This window comes from Berghia stephanieae, chromosome 5 (assembly GCF_034508935.2).
Source record: "Berghia stephanieae isolate SIO BIC M18660-M18661 chromosome 5, UCSD_Bste_1.3, whole genome shotgun sequence".
Taxonomy (NCBI): domain Eukaryota; kingdom Metazoa; phylum Mollusca; class Gastropoda; order Nudibranchia; family Aeolidiidae; genus Berghia; species Berghia stephanieae.
Genome location: NC_088364.1, coordinates 16,985,442 through 17,012,963, shown reverse-complemented (window position 1 = coordinate 17,012,963; position 27,522 = coordinate 16,985,442). Strand labels below are relative to the sequence as shown.

General features: G+C 36.6%; 2 protein-coding genes across 9 annotated transcripts in view; both read right to left on the bottom strand.

Annotated features, from left to right (window-relative positions):
* Positions 1 to 12,180, bottom strand: part of LOC144972503 (dynein intermediate chain 3, ciliary-like) — a 28,754-nt gene extending 16,574 nt beyond the window's left edge. For 4 of the 8 annotated variants that reach the window (XM_078913783.1, XM_078913786.1, XM_078913781.1 and 1 more), the window contains exons 1-10: positions 12,118 to 12,180; positions 9,540 to 9,764; positions 7,957 to 8,118; positions 5,993 to 6,111; positions 4,736 to 4,878; positions 3,723 to 3,836; positions 2,637 to 2,893; positions 1,334 to 1,513; positions 695 to 738; positions 318 to 453 (exon numbers count right to left, since the gene is read on the bottom strand). In XM_078913783.1, coding sequence (XP_078769909.1) covers positions 318 to 453; positions 695 to 738; positions 1,334 to 1,513; positions 2,637 to 2,893; positions 3,723 to 3,836; positions 4,736 to 4,878; positions 5,993 to 6,111; positions 7,957 to 8,118; positions 9,540 to 9,722 — 1,338 coding nt within the window. In that variant the 5' untranslated portion in view covers positions 9,723 to 9,764; positions 12,118 to 12,180. Of the gene's footprint in view, positions 1 to 317; positions 454 to 694; positions 739 to 1,333; positions 1,514 to 2,636; positions 2,894 to 3,722; positions 3,837 to 4,735; positions 4,879 to 5,992; positions 6,112 to 7,956; positions 8,119 to 9,539; positions 9,765 to 11,038; positions 11,258 to 12,051 lie in introns of those variants that run through there. The other 4 variants (XM_078913784.1, XM_078913789.1, XM_078913785.1 and 1 more) reach the window with 4 other exon arrangements.
* A 14,494-nt stretch (positions 12,181 to 26,674) lies between these two features.
* Positions 26,675 to 27,522, bottom strand: part of LOC144972502 (uncharacterized) — a 42,476-nt gene continuing 41,628 nt past the window's right edge. The window contains exon 20 of the mRNA XM_078913780.1: positions 26,675 to 27,101. Coding sequence (XP_078769906.1) covers positions 26,759 to 27,101 — 343 coding nt within the window. The 3' untranslated portion in view covers positions 26,675 to 26,758. The remainder of the gene's footprint in view (positions 27,102 to 27,522) is intronic.

Sequence of the window (27,522 nt, the reverse complement as noted above, 5' to 3'; positions counted from 1 at the left end):
CTATATTATTCATAGCAAACAGCTTCTATCTAGTAGTTTACTAATCGTTTTGGTAAAAACATTCAGATACTATGACAGTTAGACTAAGATCAAACCCAGTATGTAAAGGGTTCACCCAACAAGTTTATTTTCTGGAACTTCTCATTTCCCTTCAATTTTCATCGTCATTGTGAAAAGAAAGTGATTTGTTTTAATATTTAGAGATGATTTAAAAGACCCCCCCCCCCCACCAGTAACAATTGTAACAACTTTTATCATTATTGCTACACTTGGACATATCAGTAAAGGTTTTAAAAAATCAAGTGTTAGTTTCTGACCTGAAGAGTGAGGGTGGGGTTGTTTTGTTTGAAGATGATGTCCCAGACATCGAGTGTGCCATCCATTTTGGTTATGAAGAAGACGGCTGGTCTAATAGGACTCCAGCATCCGTCTGTCAAGTAGGACGAATATTGTCTGGAAGGGGTGGGTGTGGGTTGGGAATGGGAGGGAAAGTTGAGTGGAAAAGGGATGAAGTTGAAAATGATGATGATGATGATGATGATGATGATGATGATGATGATGATGATGATGATGATGATGATGATGACGACAGCAACAATAACATTCATAATATACAATCAGCAATTTAGTTAATAAAACATTTAAACTTCGCATAACAAGATCTGAGAAAACACCTAAATTGGCACACACTTACTTCGTCCACATAATAGATGATTCTCTGATGTCTTCAGACCATATCTGTTGGAGGGAAAGAGGAAATAGAGAGTGGGAGTGTGAAGGAGGTTGAGGGTTGGAGTGAGCTATAATGTTACATGATAGAAACTAACCATAAAAGTATAAGTTACCAGAGGCCATTATGAATTTTGTCGTATGAAGGTTTAATCATACATTGCTTAAGTTCTTATGATTTTGATATGATTCTGATAGTATGTATGAGTCCATATCTTGAAAAGTTCTCTGGCTAAATGGTATCACTTCTTTTTACTTTATGACCTAGTATGCTTAGTTATTAAACAACTTTGCTATTTGTGCGCTGAAAAACGACTTTGCATTAAAAAATGACATGGCTCAAATCTCAATGCTTCATGCTCAATGGTGCTTCACAATGTAACACCCCATGGCTACATGGAATCAAATGACACTGTCATACAGTACAAAATCATTTCCTAGGGGCCCTTTTCCTTTTTCGAACTATATAAATATCCATCGCGATCTATAGCCATGCACTCATTCACACCTGAGTTGATTGGAATAATAAATGAGTTATAAACTAGGTAATAAAAAGCTTGCTGATTACCGTTTTGGTGAGATGAGTCTGATATTCAATACTTACCCTAGCACACCAGTCTCCAACACTAAGGAAATTTTTGGTAAAGTGTGGATTTCTCTGTAAGGCGTACACTGGACCTATGTGACCGGTAAATGTGGCAGCAATTTTATCCAGGGGTGTCTTGGCTTTGCGGTTACATGATATCACATTTCCTTGTTCTGTACCTACCATAAATTTTGTGGGCTGAAAAGAAAGGTTTTAGAATTCTTTAGTTATAGCGTCATGCCGAGATTTTGAAATGATATTCTTTTAAAATATCTGATTCCTTTTGACCCACTACTTCAATGTGCTATTATGTTTAGAGTGAACTCGACATTGACAGTTAAAATTAAAGGTAAAATAATGTTTATGTGATTTAAGGATCCTCATTTACATGGCTATGTGTGTCAATGTAGTCTAGTGGCGTGACACTCGCCTTCAGATTGGAAGGTCCTGAGTTTGAGTTCTGCTCTGAGTGGTGCATACTTGAGTCCTTGGAAAAGGCTCTTTAATCACATTCTTTCACTGTACTCAAATGTAAAATGAGTACCCGGCAATAAATTTAGTGGATATTGCTCTACATATATGGTCGATTTTTCTTAACATCATCGTTCATCCCTAATTAAAATACTTTGAACCTTTCTCTCTTCCATCTGTATATTAGATGTGGTATTTCTGTTTTAGCTAGGTTTTTGTTTTTGTTGTTGTTGTTGTTGTTAGCTGAGGAAGGGTTTTGAACCTGAATTGTTCCGTGTTAAGTATTTTGTTCTTTTATGATGAAAGTTCAAAATTTTCAATACTCATTTTAACAGGTGGCAGATGGTAAAGAATTGACGAAAAATAAGTTAAAGACATTCATCATTGTCATTTTTTGGGGCTATAAAGTGAAACACTTGCCAAATTTCAGGCACAGTTTTTAAAAATACTTTGTGTGTGTCTTTTAACCACTGTTTGCAAAGTTAAGCAAAATGTTAAATATGTAAATAGTCCACAGTGTAAATTAACCGCCATCTTTTAGGGGTTCCCGATAGCTCAATTGGTAGAACACTTGCTTCACAATCAAAGAGGCCGAGATCGATCCCAGGTGCAGTCGAGATTTTTTCCGGACCCCCTTTCCATCCTGCAGTGATTGGGTAGCTGGATCCATCAGATCTGGCAGAAAGTACTTTGTGATAGACTAGCGCCCTATCCAAAGGATTACAAGCAATTGTTTTGTCCGTTTCATGCTATAGAAATTGGCATAAACTCCAGCTCCATGGGTCTAATGGCTCTGAAGGACTACTTTACTATTAAGTCACCATTACCTTATCACTGAGCCACTACTCACCATTGTGGGTTCATATTCTAAACAATAAGCTCCTTGTGCATTATGAAATTCTTGTTTTTTATCGAGGTACATTTTGTCTGTGGGCTCTCCCATCTTTCTGATGTCCCACCATAAGACCTGCCCATCAGTTGAAGTAGAGAAACACTCAGTGCCTGTTTTGGATTGGACCCAGACCGTTTTGTAGGCGGGGTCACGATGGGACTGTTCAATTGGGGTCAATTCTACGGGTTGGGAGCCTTTTCTAGTGTCCCAATAAGCTGAAATAATAAGTTAAAATTGAATCAGACGTATAACGCAGAGACATATTATTAAGTGGTAAAGAATAAATAATTTTTGGTGAAGTCTTGCAAACTCTATATGTTATTCACCCCTCAATCATCTACTGCAGTGTTTTGCTGTGGTATAGTGGTAAGGTCTTGGACTCATAACAGGACCTAACTTTGTCCTCCGAGGATTTGAGCTGATACTTGGGACCCTCTATGACAGTCGTTCATTGGGAAATGCTTTTGCTAACTGGAGATCCATATCAAATTGAGAGATCTTTCCCTTGGTGTAAAGCAGCATTGTCTGTTTCTAAAAAAGTGCACCATCCCTTCACAGGCTGCATATTAAGTTCTATATAATAAATATTTAATGTACCATCCTCAGGATGTACCAAAAAAAAAAAGTAAAATGCTGAGACATGGTTTATTTGTCGTGGACAACTGCTATATTATTGCAAAATTCTTTTTATTATTTTTTTTATAAATGTTCTCATCCATTCTCAATAGTCACACAAACATAAAGTATACCAATCTATAAGAAATATGGGAAAAGAATAGGACCTGTCTGTCGGAAAATAGTCTAACTGGAATAAATAAGGAAAAAAAGAATTTCTCTTTTACTTAATTATTTAAAAAATCTTATTCTTTTAAAGGACAATGAGTTGATTTCCTTCACTCAATTTGTTTTCTTTTGACTTTCTCGTTTCTACTATACCACACAATTCAATGCTATCATTTTGGAGTAATTTTAATGAGATAGGAAAATGCTTTTATGGACAAAGAAACAATATTGTATTAATAACACTCGGGTTTTAATGCTAACCTATTTGTCCATTGTAGCACCCTCCTAGGAGAATGTGTGAGTCTTTGGGGTTGTATTCTAAACACACTAACGGTGATACAGGCTTGAGGGTCATCTCAGGTTTGTTGGGGTTTTCTGTGGTGAAGAAATGAACAATGTGAATCTCATGATATATTGATTGATGCTACTTCTTAGTTAATCTAATTTCAGATATGGACCCAGATGAAAAGGAAAAGCATCACAATTATAAGTATAAGATATTTGAGAGGACCGATTTAGTAACAGCTTTGTTAGAGATTTGTATACGTATTTGGGTCAGAAGATGTTTGAATATTTCAGATCAAACTTTGAAATGAATCATGAAGCTGGTTCAAATTGAAAGCAATTGTGTAATAACACCTTAAAAGTTCATGCTCGTCTTATATATCATAAGTGTTGTGGTTGGCTTGAGACCTCTTGTGAGGTGCTTCAGTCACATTTAGTGAATATTGCACAATATAAAAGCTCATGTTTGATTACTGTTATATTTTATTTTTTCAAATCTCTGTAGATAATGAAAAATACTTTAAAAAGTAATGAAAAGACCATTGTCAAGTCAAAGAATATGAAAGTCTCTGTCCTATTCACGATAAAAAAAAAATCTGGGATAACCGAATGCTTCATGGATTTCGACTCTAGTAGTACTTTAAAATCAATCTAGAGTTATCAATCAGGCCTCATCTTCAAAACTCATCTGGAAAGTGGTATGTTTGGCAACACAGTGTCCCCTCTATTGCAATAAATCCACCTAATGTTGAGTCTGGTTAGTGAACAAAAGGGTGATTATGATCACAAAATTCTGACCACTGCTTTGGGTGTTAATGTAAAACACATTTTTACACATAAACACTCAAATTGTGTGTGAACGAGTACCTGGCTATAAGATGTAAAAACATCGTACCAGTGCTAATACAGAAACGGATATCTTAGAAGCAATATGCTCTAAATTAAGTCGACATTTGGTTGAAAAGCATTTATAAAATAAAATGTCATACCGACATCCCATATGTATGAGTCCATGCTGGTTTCTGGAGATGCACTTTGGAATTGGAGATTACAGTAAGCAACAGCAAGTTTACGGGGACCGTCAGGATACCAGGAAATGTGTGTGGCCGTTCTCTTAATCTCGTTAGGATCTCTAAACAGGTAAAAAAATGAAAGAAATATTTGTATCTTTAGTGTAAATAAATATATTTGAAATCTTATTATTCGAATTGACTGCTGCATTGAATTCCTGATAAAAAGAAAATAACAATAACTATATTTGTGACCGATTGCCTCAATCCAGTATTATGTCAGGTTGAATATGAATGTAAATTGTTCAAAATTACAAAACTGTCATTTTATGAAGTGTAAAAATTATAGTCATTGTCATGAATAAAGAATATAAGTGTAATCTAAATTACATATTCTATATTTTAAACAAAAAATCCCTATGTCAAGTAAATATGTACACGTATATCACAATTGTCTAGATCCCGTCACAGGAAAAATGTATCCTTACTCCTAAAATATAATAGGAAACACAAATTCAGATTTTAAAACTATGAAAAGTGGTTATGCATATCCTAACTGACAAATAAGATTCTTGTAATCATAGGCCTTATCATAGATACTAAAATAATGAAAGAAATTGCTGAAAGCACAATCACAATAAGGATATTATTATCCAATTCCTCAGCTATTGATACCTGACTATCGAGAAAAAAAAGGCAACTATATATCTTAGTGTGGTAACTGAGAGTCTATATAGATTAATTGGTAGAGCACTCAACTTACAATGAAAAGAACTGGTTTCTATCCCAGATTGAGTCAAGATTATTATTGTTTCTGACCCCTTAGTGCACCTAGAAGTGACTAAATAGCTCAGTCTCTTAGATCTAGTGGAAAAGTCCTTTCTAATCAAAGGATAACAAGAAATCTTGATACCATCTGTTTACTGGAAAAGAAACTGGTCTAACACTTTGGAGGACTTCTTATAATAATGATGGAAAAGTGAACAGAGTCCCATGTTAGAATAGTTGCTAAGGCTTGATCTGGCCAAGGTCATCGACATAAAGTTGTAGGATTATCCTTCCTACCCTGTCCACAATTTTTCCAGATCTAAAGAGATTTAACTACCCTTTTATTATTGAGGGAAACGTGTTAACAGAACCTGAGACCAAGCTCCATTTTTCAGGTTAACATTTCCACGCTGACTAATAAAGAAAAATTCATGATAATAAACATTCAGGTCATAAATTCATTATCACCTGAAAACGTTAATGGTTTTGGCAGATGCGGCTTCATCAATATTTTCGGCATCAACATCTTCAAAGTATTCTTCATAGATGTCTATGGCATTGTTTTGTTGAATACAGTGTTCCATGGCCTGGGGGAGTAATTATTTTTGACATTATAAAGGTTTGCAGAGATTTAAAAAATTATAATTAGGTACATTAACAAATTATCGTAACCAACTTTAAACAATTTGTAATATTAGTACCAAGTTCAAGTCTAATTCAAATATATTTGAAGGCTATCTATGATACATTTGCATATAAATTAAATTATCTAACAGCCATTAAAAAAAAACAAACAAAACCACACGAAAATTACTGCTACTACTACCACAACAACAACAACAACTACTACTACTACTACTACTTATACTACTACAATTACTACACCAGAGGAAGTCGCTTTATTGGAACCGTACAGTTACTCAGAATTTGTTCCAATTAAACGGCATTCCAATTGACCAATTCCACTTGTGGCCTCCATATCAAGATTACACATATCTTTTGCAATGGCTATAAAGTAATATATAGAATGCAGAGCATCACTTTGTTTGTCTGAAATTTTATTTTCCATTCTTTGTCACATGAAACATTACATGTGCGTAGTCAGGATGGTAGCTGAAAGTAAATATGTTGCCCTATAGTATAACTTCACATTCAAATGGAATTGTCACTACATTCATATCTCAAAAAGAGGCCAGATAAATCAAGGATATACCTATTAATCCTGTTCCATATTGATTTATAAGACATTATATAATTTTATTGGACGCGGCTTGCCTTGTCAAAAGAAAATCAAACATTGCATCATTACCTGCTATTTTATTAATCAATTCTTGCTCATCATGACTGCAAAATTACCTTATCAAAGGGAATTGATTGCATTAGACTCAATGCCAATATGTTAATCAATCAACTTTTGGTGGGATGACTGCATTCCCATTCTGTTTAATGAGGATAATTGTTTTTGACTACTTATAAAAAAAAATAAGTCTTAACACATTTGCTAAGGCTCTGGAATCATTCCAATTAACTGGCAAACATTCTGATTAACCAGTAGAAATTATACAGAAAAAAGACAGATCATTCCAACAAAACAGCTGCTCCAATAAATCGGTGTTCCAAATACCGGCTTAGACTGGACTACCACTACTACCAATACTACTACTACTACTACTACTACTACTACTACTACTACTACTACTACTCTACTACTACTACTACTACTACTACTCCTACTACTACCCTTACTACTAGATCATCTGTCAAGCATTCTTCTTGGATGAAGTGGCGTAGTTTGTCTACCATGTCAAGTATTTCAGTGTTTGTCAGGGGTTGTGGGTCACATTCCGATGACTCATCTTCATAATCTAGACATTGTCTTTGTGTGGCTGAATGGAGTCCAGGGGTTCCTGAGATATCAGTTCACCACTGATGGATATACTGTTGTCCATTGTTACAAACTGATAGAATGCTTTGACCGAAAAGTTGTGTGAAACGAGTACAGCATCGTTGTTTTCATATGGCTGTTGGTTATCACTCCAATCACTGTGTAGTGATTAAACAGAGATGATGTGCGATTAAGTTGAGCGATTATATAGAAAAAATTTCGTTTTTCTGGAATGTGTAGCATAAAAGCGGAGTGTGCGATTAAGCGAAATGAACTGTGCTACTACAACTACTACAACTGCTACTACCACAAATATTACCTCTATCATGACTACTGACACAAATACAAGTATATTATTACTAAATCTCTCTCTCTCTCTCTCTCTCTCTCTCTCTCTCTCTCTCTCTCTCTCTCTCTCTCTCTCTCAGACACACACACACACATATATGCACACACACTCACTTACCAACTACAACAAGCTTTTCAGTTTTATGCATAAATATATTTTCTCTGCCATTCCAACAAATACATGACTAAAATAACTTACTGTTCCAAGATTTAAGACAGCGTTGATATATGTTTCATCTTTCTCCACTTTCTTTCTGTAACGAGTGACTTGTTCGACTTCATTTGGGTTGATATCTTTTGGCCAACCACCCTCTGTATGATTAACACCTCTCACACCAGTTTCAAATCGTTCTGTATTGGCCTATATGGAATAAGATCACATACATATCGTGAAATAAACTCATAAAACATTATGATAATGACAAATATGACTATAAAAGACCAAATTAAGCAAAACAAAACTTGCAAGTGCATAAGTTGGTATTTGTATCTAACATCATATTTTCTCTCTGATAATTCTGTCATCTTTCCTTTCTTGAGATAATGGTCTCTGTCTAAGATAACAACTCTATGTAAGCAGTAAAAAGTGTCTACATGAACTGACATCCTTTGAGACAGTGTCCAATTGTTGGGGTAGAGTAGGGGATGAAGAGGTTTAAGGAGATAGGTAAAAAAAAATCACAAGAAGCTGACTCCCTTATATAATCCAGGAATATTGTCCTGGATGCTCTATGTAAAGTCCTTTTCGTCCTTGGTTAGACCATTGGTTATTTATAACTACCATCACGTGGAGTTAAAAATAACAATTTGCTGAAACCATCAGAACATAGACATAGCAATTACAAAAGTCATTCTTACAATGCTTGGAATAATCACACATTTTATACTGTTGCATCTAGATGATCTGGACATCTCCATTTCTATCAATTTGTCTCGATTACAAAATTTGCTGGATTAATATCAAGAATCATCATTTAGAATCAGTAAAAGGACTAAGGAGTTACAATAATATATATGAAAAAAAATACAATAAATGATGATATTTCCTATATTCATTCTAAGGTATAATTTTTCTTTTAGAGAGTCTATCTTGAGAAGATATCTATTTAACCAAGGCAGTGCAGCACCGTAAAGTGAGAAATACAGGGTAATATGTTTTGCTCTAGGAAAAAAAAAGATGCGGAAGTAGAGTTTAAACTCATGTCTCCCAATTAGAAATGCAATGTATATCTATTTGGCCATCTCACTCCCCACGGTTCCAAATTTGAGAGTTCAGTTTATGGGAGCATAAACCCCTTTCTTTATTGATTTGTTCCAAAATTAGGTGCATATATCCAGAATCAAGAATTTCTGTATTACAGAGCTGAAATAAAGATGAATAAAAAATTATCTCATCTCACCTATGAAAGAAAGACATGACTGTATAGCCGTCAAAAGTGTTTCATCCTAAACAACGCAAAGGATTGAAACATTTGCAAGGTGACAAGGTATAGGCACCAAGATAAGAGCAGTCTAGAGCAATAATGAGTGCACTCAATAAAACAGCAGCTCTTATCAACAACACGATGGTATTGGTTGCATATAAAAGGAGAAGAAGAATCTAAAGCAAGCAATTCTGATAGTATCTCACTTGAGCTAGATAGGTCAAGTTATGCATTTTTCAAGGTCAAAATGGTTTTGCGATTGTAATGGAGGGACATTGTACAAATCTTTTAATTGATATACCAAATTGATGCCATATTGTAAAGTAATGTTTGGAATTGAAATTCAAAGTATTCCTACCTCATGTTCTGACATTTCTTGAACACATTGTATTCCAATGTCCACTGGGTCCCTCTCAATAAAGTTTTCAAGTGCATTGTCATCAGGAGCAATGTCGACATGGAGCTCTGCAGGTCTGTCAGAGAAGTTACACTGACGTCCGAATTCGGACCGTTTCTTGGTATATACGTATACTATTTCCATTTTTATTTTTTATCCTTGACTACTCATATGAAATTGTTTAATCTGAAAAAAAGCAAAAAAATAATGACAATATCAGGATAATCCTATTCTCTGGCACCAGAAATAAATCTGTCAATAAAAAAATATTGCCCGAGTCTCTTCAGACAATAATAATAATAATAATAATAATAATAATAATAATAATAATGATAATGATAATAATAATAATAATAATAATAATAATAATAATAATAATAATAATAATAATAATAATAATAATAATAATAATAATGATAATAGGCCACCTCAATTCGCAGTAGTACTGTGAATAGTGATTTCCTCTATTCGCAGTAGTACTGTGAATAATGATTTCCTCGATTCGCAGTAGTACTGCGAAGAGTAGATAGCGGTTGTATTCGTTATTTGCAGTAGTTGGAGTAGATATTCATTCATTTCAGTTAGTTATTTGCAGTAGTAGTGCAAATGCGGGTTCGTTCTGTATTTGCAGTAGTAGCCTACTCGCCTAGAGCTTTTTTGTATAGAGAATTGGGCGCAAAATATAAATAAACTACATTATTATTATAATAATTTTTTTTCATTCATTTTTAAAACTTATTACTATTAGTATCATTTCTCGTTTCGTTGACGATGGCGGTGTGTCTGTTGTTGTGCAGTGATGGTGGTGTTGATATGGTGGTGGTGATGCTGTAGTAGTGGGAGTGATAATGACTATAAGGATAATGATGATGATGTAATGGTGGTGGCAGATGCTGTAGTTTTGATAACGATGTGGTTGCTGTGGTAGTGATAGTAATGATGATGACGTGATGGTTGTGGTTGTAGTAGTGGTGGTGGTAGTGATGATGATGAGGAGGATGATGATGTAAAAGTGGTGGTGGTTGTATAGTTTTGATAACAATGTAGAGGTTGCTGTGGTAGTAGTAGTAATGATGATGTGGTGGTGGCTGTAGTTGTAGAGGTCGTTTATTGATGGTAACTTCTATTATTTACAGGAGCACTGAGATGAGTCATGAGCAATGGCGAGAGTGTGTGTGTGTGTGTGTGTGAGAGAGAGAGAGAGAGAGAGAGAGAGAGAGAGAGAGAGAGAGAGAGAGAGAGAGAGAGAGAGAGAGAGAGAGAGATTCCTGGAACTTTAAAAATAAAAAATATATTAAAATATATTTAACTAATACAATCAACGGGAACGGAACTATTCTCATTAAAGTAATCTGACAGATAAGCTGATAGATTTCAAGATGTGCACGAAGTCGGAGAAGTGGGGATAGGGAAATTTTCATGGATTGGGTTGGGGTAACAAAAACAAAACAAAATACGACCTTGTCAAGTTTCAGACTTGAAGGAAAAGTTGAAACGTTCAAAATCTCAATTCTCAGTCACACAAAATGTTTCAATCATCCCTCCTTTTCTTCCCTTCTCAAATTAGCACACTCATTCAACTTCAAGCCATTCGACAACACCCAAGGCCCTCTATATAGCAAACACTAGGAACACTATATAGAGGGCCTTGCAACAGCCCATTTTGAACAGAAAATAGTGTTGTGTTCAGTGAGAGGACAAAAACTAATTTTCAGAGACGGGAGAGCGTTTCTACTACTGCAAATAGTGATTACGCACTATTCGCAGTACTACTGTGAATAAGCAATTCGATACCGATAATAAAATAGTATAATTTTAAAATAAATATATCAGAATCAAGGATAATTATAAATAATGCCCTGGCTTCAATAATATTCAAATTTTAACTATCTACATTATTAAATTAATTACGAGAATCGTAACTTGAAAATATTTAGCTAAATTTTCCAACATTGGAAGTCATTCCAGCAGGTTTATATTTCTTGCTTAGAATAATTGTACGCTTTATAGTGTACAGTGTAATAGCCCTGGTGACTGAATCAGTCGTGAAGTGAGATAAATGGTTGACTGGCAAAGAGTGTATTCTATTGTAAAATGACAAGGAGTCCACACCCATGTAACTATGTACACTGTGCATTTGAAAGTAGGCGAAAAGTTATTTAACTCTAGATAGAGATCTACTTATAAACTCCGCGTGGATCAGTATTTTGATTAGTTGATCGCAAAAACGATGAGCATAACCTTCATATTAAACTTTAGAGGCATGAATAGGATTGAGATTTAGAACGAGTTCAGTTCAGTATCAGTAAGTAAGTTAGTCAGTGTTCGGGTAGTGAAGTGTACTAAAAGTCACTTTCTGATTCAGCAGAGGTGCAAGTGCAAGATCTGTTTCATTAAATCAATTCACATAATTTCCCTGAAAATTATTTGAACATATATGTACATATTGAAAACAGAGAGGAAATTCAATAACCATGTATTGCGAGTAAATTGCAATATTTAATCGAAAAGAAACTAAACAACTTTAATGCAAACTTACCTACTGTGGCCGCTAGCTTGGATTGTAGTGTTTCTCTTAGCAACACACTTATCTCGTAAACTCAGAGAATTTACGAGACTTAACTCGTCACAAGAGCATTTGGCCATTTTGTTTAGTATACATTTAATTTTATCATTCTTTATTTTTGTTTATCATCTTTCGTCTGCAACAATTCATTTTGACCTAAAATTATATCTTATAATGTGTGCATTGTTTAATTAGATGTAAATGAAATATCAAAAACCAAATGTAGCCAGATTGGGTCTGCAGTAAGAAAATAATCATATTATGCTCTCTCTCTCTCTCTCTCTCTCTCTCTCTCTCTCTCTCTCTCTCTCTCTCTCTCTCTCTCTCTCTCTCTCTCTCCATGGAAATATGAATTATAATTAGTTTGGTATTGGCGTATTTTATAGTATATGCGAATGCGACTTTTTTTTTCTTTCTCTTTTCACACATGTTGAAGTGACCTACTGAGGTCACAATCGACAAAAGCGCCAATGAGAAGATAGTGAAATGGGGGACATATTAATACATATTATGATATTATATCACTGTTTTGTACACATCTACCAGTGATATCAAGTATAAATTACATAAATATATAATCTGCAATAAGCTTTTTTTGTTGTTCTTTTGTTGTAGCAAAACTATTCTAGGTCAGTGGCTGTGGGCTGTGGCAATGTAACTCTCCTCCAATCAAAATAAAGGGCAACAAATCAATATAATATTCTAGAACAGGGAAAATTGCAAGTTCTTATTACCTGGCTAGGCACTTTGTGACACAATTTTATAAATTATAACTGTTTGAGACCCAGGAATATAATTGTTGTTCTATTTTCCTCTGCTGTGCTGTGCAGTGCTACAACTGAATCAGGTTTTATTGGCCCTGAAATGACCTAAATGAGCTGCAAGCGGCGTAAAGCCTTAACAAAATATTAAGCCAAGGTTAGGTACAATAAAAATAAATGAATGACTGAATGAATGAATGAATGAATAATAAATAAATGAATAAATAAATAGATAAATAAATAAATAAATAAAAAAGTAAATAAATAAATAAAAGTTTACTTCAAATTACAATCTATCAAGATGCCTTCAGGCTTGTCAAAAATGTTCGAATCTGACACTTCTTTAAGTATCAAAATCTCAATCCTCTACGGTTGAATGAAGTAGGTTCTCAGGTCAAAATGGGCAAGGGGTGTGTGAGTGTGGGTGGGGGGGGGGGGGGTCAAAGTACGGCAGTATCAGACAAAAGAGAGGTGGTACCAATTACAGACCCTAATATCAGGATACGCCGAAGTTGGCAGAGGAAAAAAAAAGCCTGAAGCTATTTCAATAGACATTTATTTTTATCAAATTAATATGCTACTCACTGCTTTAATTTGGTTCTTTATTGTTCCCACCTGAAGCCTCTCCATTATGACTTTTTCGTTAGTATTTTCACGATCCCAGGCTTCAGACGCCCCCCACCGCGCTTTACTTTAATTTGGTATGAAGTGTACATATTATGCAGGTCTGATATCCGAACGGATTATGGGCCTGGTTTAACATTGTTGCAATGGACAATATATATTTGCGTCATTTTATGAGATGTCTTATGAAATAAAAATATAGGAAAATATGTTGTATAATATTTCTTGTTACGATTCTTTTATAATACTTTGTCCATTCTACTGATGAGTTAAAAATTTTGTTGTTGTTGTTGTTGGAACTGTGTTTTCAGTCCACCAGTGGACACAGCTGTGTATTCAGTCCACTGGAAATAAAAATATTTAAAAAGGACTGAATATCGTCTATACTTACCTTATCACAGTTCCTTTTTATTTTTGGTCATGCAAAAAAAAATAAATAATAATAATAATAAAAAAATATATATAATAATAAATAACGGAAAGGAGGAGAAACTTGATGAATAGATTATTCTATTTTGGGCAACGTGGCTCAGTGGTACGGTCTTTGCTTCGTACCCGAAAGGTACCGAGTTCGATCAGCCGCCGCTGCGCTGTGTGGCCTTGAGCAAGTCACCTCGCCCTAGCTCGACTTGCGGCGCTGCACTGCGGCTGATGCCTGGGTTATTCCAGCCTTACCTTGGTAGATACAAATTGTCCATGAATAAAGGGAATTTTATTTTATTTATCTATCATTATCATAAGAATATACTGAAAATAACAAAACTTGTGAACGCAGTTTTAAAGTACGGCTTTTTAAATCGTAACAGTAACACGGACTATAAGACGTGGGTGGGCACTTCAGATTCGTATTAGGATTGATTGAATTAATGCGATGACGTTTCCACGTCTTCATAATTTCATCTCTGCTACTTTATCATGCATTCATCGCTTAAACGTAATCGCAGTCCTAGTGTCAGATTATATCGATGGTGTGCGTCAAGGTAAAGTGCTCACAACATCCGTCAGCCGGATATATTGTACCAGCACACAAAACCATGTGTTATAGTCTGATTGACAATGATAGAATTATGTGAGTAGTACGCATAAAAATGGCTGGCTAAAAACAATAACAAAGAGCTGAGTGGCGTCAATTTCCTTCCATCAATAAGTTAATGAAGGCTACGCATTAATTTGATTGATTCAAAACAAAAACAACTTCCATTAAAGCATGACCATTTATTCACAATCATTGTGTCCCCTCACCAACATTAGATTTAGATAATAATGGTGATGATGAAGAGATCATATTATGATGATATATTATATCATCATAATATGATCTCTTCATCATCACCATAACTACACCATCATAAAAGGGAACAAACATGTGAAAACAACAACAACAACAACAACAACAACAAAAACTGGTTCCAATCTCAATGGGTACCAAACTTGTGTAATTGATTTTCTGGTCTCAGAGTCATGGCATCTTATTTTCTAAATAAATCATGGTCGCCAATCAAAGAGCATAATCTATCTTCGTTTACTCCCGTGATCCTCCGGTGTAAACATTCTGCTTCTAACTGAAACGTGGTTACATTTACATACACTTCCCGAGAGTTTGGAACAGGAAGAAGATCGTCACGTTGCCGTCGTGCAGGAGCCTGAGTACCTTCATGATCCTGAAGGTGATGCCAGCCCAGAAACAATCATGCTGGAACAGCTGATTCTGATGGTGAAACGTCAGACTAAGAACGATCCAACCCGGCGTCCAGACAAGACCTGCCTTCTTACATCTCCACAATGAAGAATTTTACACATTATGAGAACGGTGGAAAAAAAATATGAGTAAAGAGCATTTTTCAAGGACTCAATTATGTACCGCCAAAAGCCAGACCAGTAGAGGGAGAAATGAGAGATTGGAGGACCTGGAGCTCCCTGATGCCGATGACCACGGACAGGGAAGTATAGTGGGTAGGAAGTAAAATGAGTACCGCCAGATTTAAACCCTCGTACATACAGATAGTAAGCCAAGCGCCATGTTATCGCTGATCACAAAGCCCAAAAGATCTACTATATTTGATTTATGTTTGTAGGTGAGGTATTGGGGACAAAATGTGCTGTGCTACAATAATGTAGAGTCTGTGATATGTTAAACAAGGAGATAAATTTAATTACGTCAATATGGAGTTGATGTTAATCAGTAGTAGTAGTAGTAGTAGTAGTAGTAGTAGTAGTAGTAGTAGTAGTAGTAGTAGTAGTAGTAGTAGTAGTAGTAGTAGTAGTAGTAGTAGTAGTAGTAGTAGTAGTAGTAGAAGTAGTAGTAGTAGTAGTAGTAGTAGTAGTAGTAGTAGTAGTAGTAGTAGTAGTAGTAGTAGTAGTAGTAGTAGTAGTAGTAGTAGTAGTAGTGTAGTAGTAGTAGTAGTAGTAGTAGTAGTATAGTAGTATTAGTAGTAGTAGTAGTAGTAGTAATAGTAATAGCAGCAGCAGCAGCAGCAGTAGTAGTAGTAGTAGTAGTAGTAGTAGTAGTAGTAGTAGTAGTAGTAGTAGTAGTAGTAGTAGTAGTAGTAGTAGTAGTAGTAGTAGTAGTAGTAGTAGTAGTAGTAGTAGTAGTAGTAGTAGTAGTAGCAGCAAAAGCAGTAGTAGTATTAGTACAAAAAACGGATTGTAACGTTGCAATTGGATCAAGGGAAGTAATTCATGAAATTCCAGACCGACTGCATTCGGAAGTGTACATTAAACTATTCTTTACGTTTTAAAATCATGCGTCAGAGATTAAATATGCATTCTGAAGTATGGAATATCAAAACTACAAGTATAGGGCATTATTAAACAGCTTCTACAGCTTTACCCCAGATTCGCTATGTTTTTTATGATCATGTCTGATCTAAAGCCTTCGAGTTTTGTTAACTTCTGATTGGTTTTTAAGGCATAAACCTAATGTGTCATGATATTTTGTCCTATTTATGCGTGTCTGCCCAAAAAGACACCGATTCATTGCTTATTTTCTTCTCTGGAGCACGATTTAAAATACGCCGCAAGAGGTTGCTGTAAATTAGTCCTGAAATCGAATAATAGTATTTCGTGGATTATTTCCCTTGATACCGTGGCTCCACAATAATAATAATAATAATAATAATAATAATAATAATAATAATAATAATAATAATAATAATAATAATAATAATAATAATAATAATAATAATAATCGCAAAGTCCAAGGTTTGAGAGTTTTTTACCAAGCGACTTGCCGCAGCGCAGTGAAGGGCCGGACATCATGATGATGATGATGATGATTGTGGTGGTGTTGGTGGTGGTGCTGCTGTGGTGGTGGCATGGTGGTGCTGAGGATTATGATAATGATGATTATGTTGATCACCATCATCATCATTAGAAGAGAAAACCAAGGAGTTAGAGAATATTATAGAATCACCGAATCAAGGGAAGCAATCCATGAATTACCAATATTCGATTTTAGGACAATTTTCATGCAGTGATTACAGCGCCCTCAACCGGCATATTTTAAATTTTTGGCCAGGGAATAAATACGTAATAAATTGTTTTCCTTTTGGCCAGACACGCCTATAGACTAATATGGGACAGGAAATGCGGATTTATTTGTCTTAAAGCAAGTTATTTTTTAAAATGGTATTTTTCCATAATTTTGGTACCGTCAGTACAGGCGCCAACGCCCGTGGCCAGGTCAGAACTGACCAATAGTCACCAGTACCTATTAGCAGTACTGACTCCCATGCGGTGGTGCCTATTCGTCAGTACAGACCAGCAGGTGCCAGCGCCTGGGGGTCAGTACTGACGAATAGCCACTCCATAAGAAATATCCCTTTTTATTCTTGTCACTAATTTCCGTCACTTTGGCGAAGCAGCGCGTGAGAGTCGTGTCCTCGGCATGCGCCTTTCTCATTTCCTCGGGTCCAGGATTTGGTGATAGTGGCGGCAAACTCCGTTGATCCTGTGCTCTTGTCCTCATGTGACAGGCGCGAAATGGGTGTTTGGGCTTTCCAAGAAATAGTACTCGCATCCAAGGATGGTGGGAGGGTGAGTACGTGCATCTAGCACTCCAGCAGGTATAGTTTCTACTTCGTTGGGGATGGTATCTCGATAATACGGAGTTATAGTTAGACACCGAAGCTCGCCTAACGAACGACTTGCCCAACACGTGACCATTTTTTTTTCTCGCGTCCTCTCGTCTAATCTCGTCACTCCCGAATAGAAAGAGGAGGCGGAGCTCATATGATATAACGCAATGAAAGTTCTGTCCGATGACGGGTGGGGGGATATCACCTCTCCAAAACTTACCTTATTATATGAGATCTTGAGATTCTTATCCAATCATCGATTGCTCGTTTGACAGTTCGCTTGTGAACAGTTAGGAGACCATCTCTTGATTTATGGGCAGGCGGCTTTGCGTAAAGGCGGTGAGTGTTGTATACATCAAAGAGTACCGCTGACCGATGGGTAAATAGTGGTTGTGTAACCCAAAAGCCCTGCCGTCTCGACTGCAAGGTCTTGTATGTAATAGTTGCGTCACCATCTCAAGGCTCAGGAATTAATTAGTGAGCTGATTCAAACAATGTGGGTTTCAAATTTATCGTATACGTAATCATTTGGAAGCTACAGAGAAAGGTGTTTTTGTGTAATCCCTTTCACACACATACACGCGCGCGCGCGCACCACACACACACACACACACACACACAATATACAAACAATACACAAACAATACACATCCCTGGTCATCTATTGCCTATATTATTAATGTTAATATATACATCCCATGCTGATTGTCACTACCCCCCCCCCCCCCAACCATTTCCACCATCCAAGTACCAGCGGCCTTTTCTCTTTGATTTCGTATCATGGTCTACCCGAAGCCCAACACCTCGATCGTTTGTGGGTCAACCCACCCCCCCCCCCCTCCCACCACCTTCCCCCGTAATCAATTTATAATTTTCTCTCTGTATAGAGCGCCACATGCACAATTATATACTATTGAATGACACTGACCTTGCCCCTCCCCTAACACAAGCCAACAGCAACCCAAGCTATCCTCTATCACGTGACCTTAGATCCGATGCTGCATACTGCTTGAGAGTCTTCACTATCCAGATCTCGTTCATGGTCACGTGAGAAGGCTATATCCGTTCGGGTTCGGCGTTCGACCCGATTTCGTTAAAAGCCTAATAGCTTTCGGAAGTGAAAGAGGTAGGGTGGGTGTCTGTCAATGACGTTTCAATTTCTTTTTGGCGGATCCGCTCTCGTCCCATCTGAGTAGTACGCTCTCTTTCTCGTCACAAGGGTGGATAACTGTTCCCATGATAGGTCAAATTCTTTTCACAATTGGATAAACTCACGTCTAATTGTAACGCCGGTAGCCATGACTAATTACAGGGTAGAGGTAAATGAAAAGGCTACCATTATTCGGCCGTACGGTCGAATAATTTTCCTCATTATTCGGCCGTACGCTGAGACAATTAATTTTCTCATTATTCGACCGTACGGTGCAATGATTTATCGCATTAATATATTCAGGCGTATGTTGAGATGATAGAAATATAAATTAATCGCCCGTGCGCCGCTCCATTATATAATTCGACCAATCAATTGTTTTAGAGATTAGGTATTTGTATTCTTATCTAATATTATGCGGCTATGTGGTATGACACTCGCTTTCGGATCGGATGTCCTGGGTTCGAGTTCCGCTCGGGGCATAGCTGAGTCCTTGGAAAAGGCGCTTCACTCAATTCTCTCACCGTACTCAGGTGTAAAATGAATAACTGGCCGTAAACAATGTTGTCTCTGTTGGAAAGACTGTAGTAATATCGCCTAACAGGCGTCATGTCGTCACGTCCCACATGATGCTGTTTGTGAGGGACCCTTTCTTTGAGCATGCTTAGTGGATATTGCTCTATATAAAAGATCATGTTCTTTTGTTTTTGTTTTAATCTGCAACTAGATGTTGATTAATAGAGATAATAATTTTAATTCCCTATATTATCTCTTTTTTTAACAACAACAACAACAACAACAACAACTACTACTACTACTACTACTACTACTAATAATAATAATAATAATAATAATAATTGCCCACAAAAATGGAAATCTTTCGGACGTCAGCTAAGGCCAAAATAACCTTAGAATTTTTGTTTGTTTTTGTATTCAATGGTTTTATGGCGCTTGCAACGCATTTAGGTCATCTCGGTGCCAGTAAAAAAAAAAGAAAATGGAATAAAAAGTTCTAGAATTACAGTAAAAGCACCCGAGAATAAGTAAGACAAAATGGGAATTAGTTCAAATTAAGAGGGAACAGGTGTAGATTCCAAGAGCACAATATCAGTGTACCCCTACGTCCCTTCTCCATCGTCATTTTGTGTCTCTCGTCCCCAAATCACCTTCCGCTTTCTTTTTCTGGTGATTTGATCTCTGTACGGCCGAATAATCACTTCGAAATGAAAATGATAGAGCAATCGACCAAGATATATCAAAAAGACTAGATAAGAGAGCAACCATAGAAGAGCTTTACCAGTAAGGGTTAAGTATGAATGAATAACGTCTGAAACATCATTAATGAATGATAGTATTGATAGGGAAGAAAACAACACTGTTGAAAAGCTATCTCGCTAAGAATTTCAATATGTATAACACAGTACTCAGAAAGAATACTGAATGCCTGAGGCTTGATTGTGCATGTTCGTGACAATAGAGATAAAATGCTTTTGATCGTTACACGTATGAACACCAACTTACAAGATGAGATAACATGAAGCTTGAGAGTGACAAATTTTTAAATTAAGCTTGTTTAACTTAAAATTTGAAAGGGGCGGGGTGGGGTGTTCTCTCGGCTGAAGGTCCAACATTAATGGCAACCAATAGCATAACAATAGTGGCAATAAAAAAACAATGTTTTGTAAACTGCTTTCAACTTGCGTTGCCTAATTATGCATAATTAAAAATAACATGGTTGCCATTATTTTAATCATAAATCAGTATAAGTAAACTAATTATAAATTAGTGAAATATAGTAAATTATTGTGCTTGTTCCAATTTCAAATGTAACCACCGTAACTCTCGATAGTCAATAACATTTCTTCCTTAGGATATTTGTAATTACTTGATCAAGTGATTTATTCATTTAATTTAATATAACGAGCCCCCAATGTAACAGAATCCGATTGTTAAATTGAGATAGTAGTAGTAGCAGAAAGTAAAAGAGCGGGTGTTAAAATAATATTATATCTGAATTAATGGCTCATATATTCAGAGCTGCTTACTTAAAATTTCAAAATTCGTAATTCCACGGAAGAAAAAGAAAATGTCACAATAAATAGCTTTGCAAAATAATAATTTGCCCTCATCATAGTCCAAAAATGCTCCAAAGTCCTCAAAATAGGTTCCAAGGAACTAAACTTTCCTTTTAAACAAGATTTATTTAGTCAAAGACGTGTATGCAGTTCTGTACACAGAGCCAAAAATTCGTAATGTTACTAATTTTTCGTAGAACTAGACAGGTCTGCATATATTATATTAAAGGTTCATCATCTCGGACGAGCCAACCATTTTGTAGCGGGGTTTTGTGTTTGAGAAGTGGGTTCGTATCCAAATGAAAAGTTCAATGGTCTGGGTTCAAACCTAGTAGTATGCGCGCTATGGCTGTCGTTGCCAGCTGCGCCATCCGCCAAAGCAATAACCAACACAAAACTATTGGGAACCTTTAATGTTAAAAGTCTAGAGGGAATTTTGTGGTAACCAATCTCCTCTCCCAGACCAGTGACGTCAACTTCATATAATATTGTAAAGGCAGATAATTTCTATTTCCAATACAATGTCACCCAGGGAGGTGATGTAGGTAGCGCCTACAAGTGAAAAAATCTCTCCCTGCAAAGATTTGACACTCTTCGTCACAGGTAAGAACTTTTCCTTCGGTCATCTGCGGCTATAAACCCGAGTCATTCCGATAATTAAAAACACAGAAAGAGAGAGTGGTAGCTCTTCAATGAAATTGACGAAATTCCGTTCTTTGTTATTGTTTTTAAGTGTTGGAAAAGTAGTTAATATCAGTCAAATAGGGTTGAACAGTCTGACGACACGTCCACCTACCAAGCGACTGGCTGGTTGTAAACAAAAAGATGGATAGGTGGACATGACACCGATATGGCTCTTTTCTTCTTTATTCAGACGTTCTTCTTCTTATAGGAATATAATATGTTCCACTGTTTTATCCATAATTAGTTGCACCAGTCAGAGAGTGGATCCTGTATATTTTATTATTATGATGATGATTATTATTATTTTTATTATCATTATCATCATCACAGTGTTTATAAGTGCAAGTGCGTTTGTAGAACGTGTGCATAATTTTGTTTTCAACTATTATTCTCTCTGCGTCATTGAAGATATGTACGTGGTATAGAGAGTATGCAGTTAGACTAAGGGAGTTAATTTTTGACATTTTACACGGTTTAGTCCCTTGATTGAAGCATAGATTTCTTCAAAATGGTGACCAATCCTGTGAAAGACATTGATCCATACGACATAAAATCGGAAACCTGGACAAAGACTTATCCTCCAATCACGTACCATCGTATCTCTATCTATCTATCTATCTGTCTATCTTATCTATCTATCTATCTATTATTATTATTATTATTGTTACTATTATTATCATCATCATAATAATAATTATTATTATTATCATTCTTCTTCTTATTATTATTGTTATTATTATTATTATTATTATTATTATTATTATTATTATTATTATGATGATGATGATGATGATTCTTATTTTTATTATTATCATTTATTATTATTATTATTATTATTATTATTATAATGATGATGATGATTCTTATTTTTATTATTATTATTATTATTATTATTGTTATTATTATTATCATCATCATAATAATAATTATTATTATTATCATTCTTCTTCTTCTTCTTCTTGTTATTATTATTATTATTGTTTATATGTTCCCCCGCCCCGAGCGGGGGGTGGGGAGGAGAGAGAGAGAGAGAGAGAGAGGAGAGAGAGAGAAGAGAGAGAGAGAGAGAGAGAGAGAGAGAGAGTGCTTGTATGTGCATTGTAGAGGGCGGAAGCTAAATAGAATAAAAATATAAATATGTGTGTGTGTGTGTGTATGTGTGTGTTTTTATGTGTGAAAGAAACACGAGGGAGACAAAAAGAGAGAGAGAGAGAGAGAGAGAGAGAGAGAGAGAGAGAGAGAGAGAGAGAGAGAGAGAGAGAGAGAGAGAGAGAGAGAGAGAGAGAGAGCGAGACTGGTAGATAAAGAAAGGGGGAAAAGGAGGGAGGGGATGGAGCAAAGATTGGGTACGGATAGTATAAGAAAGCCCTTCGTTTCAAAAGAAGTCAAAGTCAATCAATGGGAAACATATTGACCAATGAGATTGCAATTTAAAAAATGGGACTGGTTAAATCATTTGTTGCATTGTTTCCATTTTGAGTCAGATGACAGCTTGAAGAGGAGGGGGTGGGGCTTAATTTGTAATGACTTACATGAAATTGTATAATTGAATCTTCTTGTTTGAGCTGCAACCTCGAGTTATTTAGGACCTGCCACTCGTTATCACAACCCCTTGTGGTCAATTGTCAGCTATTAAACTCTCCTCCCCTTTTTCTTTGGGTTCACTCACATTGTTTATTGTCTCAAAAGACCCACCCTCCCTCTCATTCCCAATGAATACACGATAAAACGAACGAAATATATGAATATATATATATATATATATATACACGTTATTATGGATGTATACCTTCAAAATACACCACTCTCTCTCTCTCTCTCTTATTTATTTATTTTTTAAATATATCTCTCTCGCTCTCTGTTTCTTACTAACTTTCTCTCTCTCTCTCTGTATGCCTGTCTGTTTGTCTCTCTCTCTCTGTATGCCTGTCTGTTTGTCTCTCTCTCTCTCTCTGTATGCCTGTCTGTTTGTCTCTCTCTCCCTCTCTCTGTATGCCTGTCTGTTTGTCTCTCTTTCTCTCTCTCATGTAAACAACAATGGGATAGAAAGTTACAGTGCTCTTAGTGCAAGGGAAGTAACCGTGGATGGTAAATGCGTGACGTCATCGGCATACTCTCAATACAAAGAAAGATTAGATGTGAACAATAGGATTGTTCGGAATTGATAGAAGGTTTGCGGCTGATATCACTCAACTGATAGGCCCACCGCCACTGAATCGACCATTTGTTTGTGTGTGTGTGTGCAGTAGTCAAAATCTGGTCGGATTGTTACCTTTCCACCGAGACAGAAACACCGACCCGATACTGGTAGAAGTAGTAGTAGTGGTGGTGGTGGTTGTGGTAGTAGAAGTATTATTAGTAGAAGTAGTAATGGTAGTAATAGTAGCAGCGATAGTAGTATACAGCATCAGTTTCCTGTTTCCTCTCAAACCCTGCCTCATGCTCTGTAAGGGCAATGACCTGTTCCGTGGTTTACCTCCCTTCCCTGAAGCCCGCCTGCTCGGGTGGCAAGGCAGCGTCAAGGACCATCCCCCATAGGTTTAATAGAACTCGCTCCAGAAGTTTGTACAAGCAGCTCAGAAGTGATATGGGTCTGTAACTGTCAGCCTCCTTCGCCGGTTTCCCTGGCTTTAGGATGCCAACTATCTTAGCGTGCTTCCACACTTGTAGGAGCTTTCCTTTTGCAAGGATGTCAGACAATTTGCCTCTGCCAGCCAAGCCCGTGCCGTGGGCCCCAGATGCGTCACCATATCAGGATATATGCTGTCTATCCCTGCTGCCTTGCCGTTTTTGACCTCGATAATGGCTGCATCACTTTACAGGGACTGAACGGGGATATCCAGTCCGACTCCTCCGCAGGTAGCGAGTCCAAAATCGTACGGTATGCCTTACGGACACCGCGCTCGAAAGCCTGATTAGGGACCACTTGCTATGGTTCTTTATGTTCCTAGCTATTGTGTCAGCAACCTCTTATGGTTCTCACACTACTATTACTATGTTATGACGATCGACCCAATCAGCAAAGTCCGGTCCGCATTCGTGCACCGTCGCAAACCCGCCTGGTAGCATCGTCACAACACACCGTTCAACTAGATGCTCTGCCGTTTCGGGTTCTTACCCACATCGGGTACATGCGGGACAGGTGGAAAGTCCCCACTGATGAAGCGCACTTGCGGTTAGGCAGCTCCTTGACCGAAGCCACCCAGTGTCTCCTCTTACTGGTATCAAAGCCAGCTATTGTGTCTGCCTCATGAAGGTTGCGCCGGAATGTGAAGCTATTGTGTCTGACTCACATTCCGGCACAGCCTTCAAGAAATCCTGGTCCGGATCCAATTACTTTATCAGTCGTCAAGCGTGGCGGCTAGAGTGTAAAGTCGAGACTTTCCACGGTCTTCTGCCACCATTGCTTCCTTCTTTCTGCCTGAGGCTGAAGTATTCTATCGGCTACTCCTGGGACTGGGTCTGCTGGTACTCCTTGTACAGCATTTCCAACTCTTCCATCCAGCAGGGGGTGTAAAATTTCCGTTTGCCCCATGGAATGGAGCGGTAATTGCTTTTTTACGAAGCCCACAGAAAACTATCGTCTCAGGTTCACTTCCCACTGGTGTACACTTCCCTGAGCCTCAGGTTCACTCCCCACTGTTGCCTACTTCCCATAACTTTGTCACATATATATATATATATATATATATATATATATATATATATATATATATATATATATATATATATATATATATATATATATATATATATATATATATATATAATATAACTTTTTTATGACTACTATGGTTACTATTTATTATTTCTCCCTTCGTTTTTAAGTCTTGTTTGTATCATGAGTGGTTAAAATGATCACCTTTAATAGATCATATATATTGACCGTTACATCATACTAAGTACAAACTGTACAATGTTTCTTTTTTACCCACAAAGTGCTGAAACAATATTTTAAAATAAGTATAAAATCCAAAGATATACAACTGAAATGTGAAATGACTTGGCCATTAATCTAGTGTTCATTATTGAACGTGTTTGTAACAACTGGAACTAAGAGCGGGTATAAATGTGTTTATGTAATATGATTCTAATCTGTTTTGACCACCTGTTCAATATAACTTGTGCGACAAAGACAACTTGATTCGAATTCATAACGCTCTGAACCAGCAATGATCAAAGTCTAACAAATCGGACAGCTGCACCTGTTTATGTAATATGATTCTAATCTGTTTTGACCACCTGTTCAATATAACTTGTGCGACAAAGACAACTTGATTCGAATTCAGAACGCTCTGAACCAGCAATGATCAAAGTGTAACAAATCGGACAGCTGCACCAAGGTGTGTATATTTTTAAATCATATAATATTGCAATTAATAAATTAAGTTTAACAAACTATCATCAAAATTGTACTGATATCTAAATGCCAAATATCTCAAAGACAGTGTATTTAGTGATAGTGTTTGGTACCTACATAAAGTTGAAAGTTTTCTCAAGGCGTTGCTAATTTGTTTATATTGGTAAAATCGACTGTGGTTGTGCAAAAGCGACTCTAAATTAACCAGATATCATTAACAAATCTGTTAAGTATCACGGGAGATAATCCTTTGCAGTGGTTGGGAAATTGGTGGAGTGAATGACCTCTTGACTGCGGCTCATGTAGGTTACTAAAAGGTCGCCTGTTCAAGACTGCGCATTCAGAGGAACACACTCAAATGCTTATAATAAACATTCAAAACAAGAAATATAACAATACAAAACAGAGAGATGATTTACATGGAAAAAAATATCATCTCCCAAAACTATTACTATACATTTGACTGCTTCCCTCGCAGCTAAGGACTCTGGCAAGGGCCAGGACAAAATCAAGTAATCCCATTGCAACACAAAGACAGAAAGCAACTCAGAAAACAAATATAGAGGGATAGAAGACCCGGCAAGTGACCTCCTGCCCACATTGGGAAGTAAAAAAAGACCCCACCCAGTAAGAAAGAAGCTGAGAATTGAATCTAAATATATATATATATATATATATATATATATAATATATATATATATATATATATATATATATATTATATATATATATATATATCTTTTTTTTAAACCACGAAACTTGGATTGAACTCATTTGGTGTAATGAGGAAAATAATATAGTTTCTTAGACAGCAAAGTATTGAGGTTTTTATTTTTGGTCATTTTAACTTTAAATCCAGATTGAGAAGATGGGTAACACTAAGCCTAATACTCCACACCCGTAAATTTGGATCCTTTTGATTCCCCTGATGGATTTGGTGATGGTAATGCTGTGCAATATCTTGGTGGATGCGGCAAAGAGGTGGGGACTAGTTTAAATTCGTTAGGACTCAGCTGCAGCTGTTGTGCTTGATGTGTGGGTGAAAGAAAATAGTTATGGGTGAAATAGAGCCAGTTGTAGTAATCAAAGTGGTCCAAAAATCGATGACCTCGTGACCTGTTGCTGATGATATAGGCCTTACTAGAGACAGCAGATCGGTTCAAGCTTGAAGGATGGCCTTGTCTTAAAACACCAACTGAGTTATGTCTCTTCTTGATTTTGGCATATCTGAATTGAAAAGATTTTGGTAAACATGCAAATTTGTAATTAATATAGGTTAATGTACAAGGGTAGACTGAAAGGTCTTGACACCGCTCTTGTATTTTCAAAATTATAATAGATACAAAATTGTCAAAGATATCAACACAAATCTTAGCTTATGTCCTTTCCCTTTATCATTTTAAATTTCAGCATAATCATTGTTCCCAAACAAACAGAGTCAGAGCCACCAACAATGCAGTAGTTATTGCATTGCGTCAAAGAGGAATTCATGTGGCAAACTTTGACACCATCAAGTCACCTCTACTGCACTTCGCATCACTGCTAAATTTTGCCTCCTTGAGGTGAATATAACTGTCATCTGCATTTTTTGCCAAATTGGGACCTAAAATTTGCCAAAATTTGCCCAAAAAACCCCCAAAATTTGCCA